Source organism: Tyto alba, unplaced genomic scaffold (assembly GCF_018691265.1).
Source record: "Tyto alba isolate M040663 unplaced genomic scaffold, T.alba_DEE_v4.0 Super-Scaffold_39, whole genome shotgun sequence".
NCBI lineage: Eukaryota > Metazoa > Chordata > Aves > Strigiformes > Tytonidae > Tyto > Tyto alba.
Genome location: NW_024881314.1, coordinates 4,228,601 through 4,231,288, shown reverse-complemented (window position 1 = coordinate 4,231,288; position 2,688 = coordinate 4,228,601). Strand labels below are relative to the sequence as shown.

At 38.1% G+C, this 2,688-nt stretch overlaps 1 protein-coding gene across 1 annotated transcript in view; it reads right to left on the bottom strand.

Annotated features, from left to right (window-relative positions):
• Positions 1 to 2,688, bottom strand: part of SMURF2 (SMAD specific E3 ubiquitin protein ligase 2) — a 66,578-nt gene that overhangs the window by 3,873 nt on the left and 60,017 nt on the right. The window contains exons 17-18 of the mRNA XM_042802344.1: positions 2,172 to 2,373; positions 227 to 302 (exon numbers count right to left, since the gene is read on the bottom strand). Of these exons, the coding sequence (XP_042658278.1) occupies positions 227 to 302; positions 2,172 to 2,373 (278 nt within the window). The remainder of the gene's footprint in view (positions 1 to 226; positions 303 to 2,171; positions 2,374 to 2,688) is intronic.

Sequence of the window (2,688 nt, the reverse complement as noted above, 5' to 3'; positions counted from 1 at the left end):
CTGTGGATAGAAGGCAGAAAAATTTCAGCTTCCCGAACTTCAGGCATCACCTAGCAAAGTTCTGTTACACTCCATTTAATGTACTTGAAACAATGACAAAGCAATGCCTAACAAGGCCAAGAGAACTTCATATAAATAAAAGCAATCTCTAGTCTTCACACCTTTCTACTCTGTAATGGATAGCATGTATTATGTCAGAAAAGGAAGGGAAGAAAAAAAGTCTTACCAGGTATGAGCTTTCGGCAAATTATTAGTGCTGGCATCGATCTGGTGTATTGTAAATAGTCGTGGGCCTGCAGCACCTGAAAATTCAGAAAAGATCTCTACCACTATTATACTGCATAATATGAAATTTTTTTGTTGCACTGCAACTAAAAAAAAGCAACTAAAACCACAAAAAAAAGAGAAGCTATGCACAAAGAAAGCTGAAATCATAAACAGACAGGAAAAAACTTAAATTCACAGTGCCTATCAGACAGATTCCTCCCCTCTACCCACACACGATAACCATGCAGTTATTTAAACCTTTGAAAGATAAACAAGAACAAAGCACTGATAAGGAAGAATACTACATCTGTTTCGCACAGCTCACTATACAATTCTATACAGTTTTTAATTTAATTTCTCTCACCCTTCCTAGAGAACAAAACTCACGCAGCTGTATCTGTCCCCATTTTATAACAGGTCTTGAGTAGTGAACAATTCCATTCAAATTCAACAGAAGAGTCACAATACCAACGTCTTATAATTCTGCTAAATTAATCTGACTATATAGAGATCCCCTTAATCTCTCTGCTAAAGAACAAGGACTGCAGGACAGCAGTCTTTTAGACTTAATATATGTTAAAGGTTTCACAAAGGACAGAAGAGGTTACAAATGCCCTAAACCTCAGTAAAACTAGAATTCTTGCGGGTGGTAGGCAGACATTAAAGAATATAATCCACAGGGTCAATCTTTCTCAAGGAGACTCTGCTGTTACATAGGAATGTGAGCTGCTTGTGCTGTTTTAATACAACTTGGTCTAAAACCTAACAACCTTCATGTTCAAATCTGCAGGAAAGAAGGCTTCATTTGCTCACAGAAATACTTGTTTTATTAGTACAGTCATACTAAAGCCTGCAGCACAGATGATGTTAAACTGGTATTACTTCCATTACCATTCTCCAAACAATTCACGCAGTAACAGCATGCACATCAACAGTAGGGTTAATATTACTTGTAACTCTTCTGACAGTGTTAACGGTTACAGTTTTCCACAAGTCCCTCCACCCTCTGCACTGTTATTTAAACACTGAGCACACTTTTAAACACTTAGAGCATCATACTGTGCTTAAAGTAACTAGGATCTTTAAAAACTCAATATTCCTGAGCTTCTAATGCACCTGAGCATTGTAGAGCTCAAGAACAGAGGGAAAATGAGGGATTCTATCTGATAATGAAAGGACAATGAGGGAGAAACAGATTTCTAGAGCAACCGGCTTTTGTATGTGGCAGCTGTTACCACAGTATTTGTGTTCTGATGGAATCTTCTATCTGCTGAAATGGTTTATGGGCAATGTTTTCCCTGGGCAGTTTTCTTTCATCTTATGAGAGGATAAAGCAGGATAACTGTCATATTAACAGAGCAGCATGGGACTGCAGGCAGAGCTGCTACAACAGAGACCCAGAGCTTCGACTGAAGTCCAGAAGACAGGGCAGTAATTAAGGTGATTGTTTCTGATGCCTGGGCTGTCTGTGATTCTGTCGCTCTCACAATAGTAGGCAGCATTACGAAGTGCCTCTGCTGTCAGAATCATAAGAATGCTGCACATGGGTGTTTTCTGATCCCAGAGCTGTACAGATGATGAGGGCTTGTAAAAATTATAAATTAAAAAACAGGCTTCTAGAAAAACAAGAGAACCCCACTAAGCTCGCTGACCAGAACTTCTTGCTGGAGACTGAAGTGCGTGATTGAAAGAGAAGAGCCATTTACAGCTGAATAACAAGATAATAAACAATCACACAAAAAAGACTATTTGATTGTTATTCATCAGACCATTAAAAAAAAAAAAATCACTCTTAAAAAGTCACATTACAGCCAACCAACCTAATTTTCAGCTAATGTTGGTGTGATGTGTTATATTGCTCCCTCCAAGTACAGGCATTTGCAGTTACTTCTGGAGAAACTTACCTTGTAATGCCTTGAAGCCCTGCAGAGGCACCCTGGATGAGCCAGTCACAAACTGAAGAAGTCGTGCTCTCCTCTCTTCGTCAAAAAATTCCACAGCTTTCCAGAACCATTTCACGATGTTGCTGTCTGGGGTACAGTGTTTTAACCTAGTATTTGCCTTCCAGTCATTAACATCAATTTTTCCCAGTCCACAAATGATGAGCTGTAAATTTAAAATATAATTAAATATTTCATCATTGATCAATAAAAATGGTTTTGGAGCTAGCCAAATGATGAATAACTGATTTTGAAAACAATTGATAGGTTTTATACCAAAGGCAAATTATAACCTCTCACTCATCTTAAGCAATGCAGGAATGTAACTTCACTTTTTGAAGCTTACCTCTCTATGCAATCCATTTTTCAAATGGCCTCAATTCAAATTAAGAAAACAATTTCATAACCTTATACAGAAGTGTCTTGACCTGTCAACTAAGTAACAGAAGCACAGATTCTACTCGTGTGAAGGTGCCTGTAT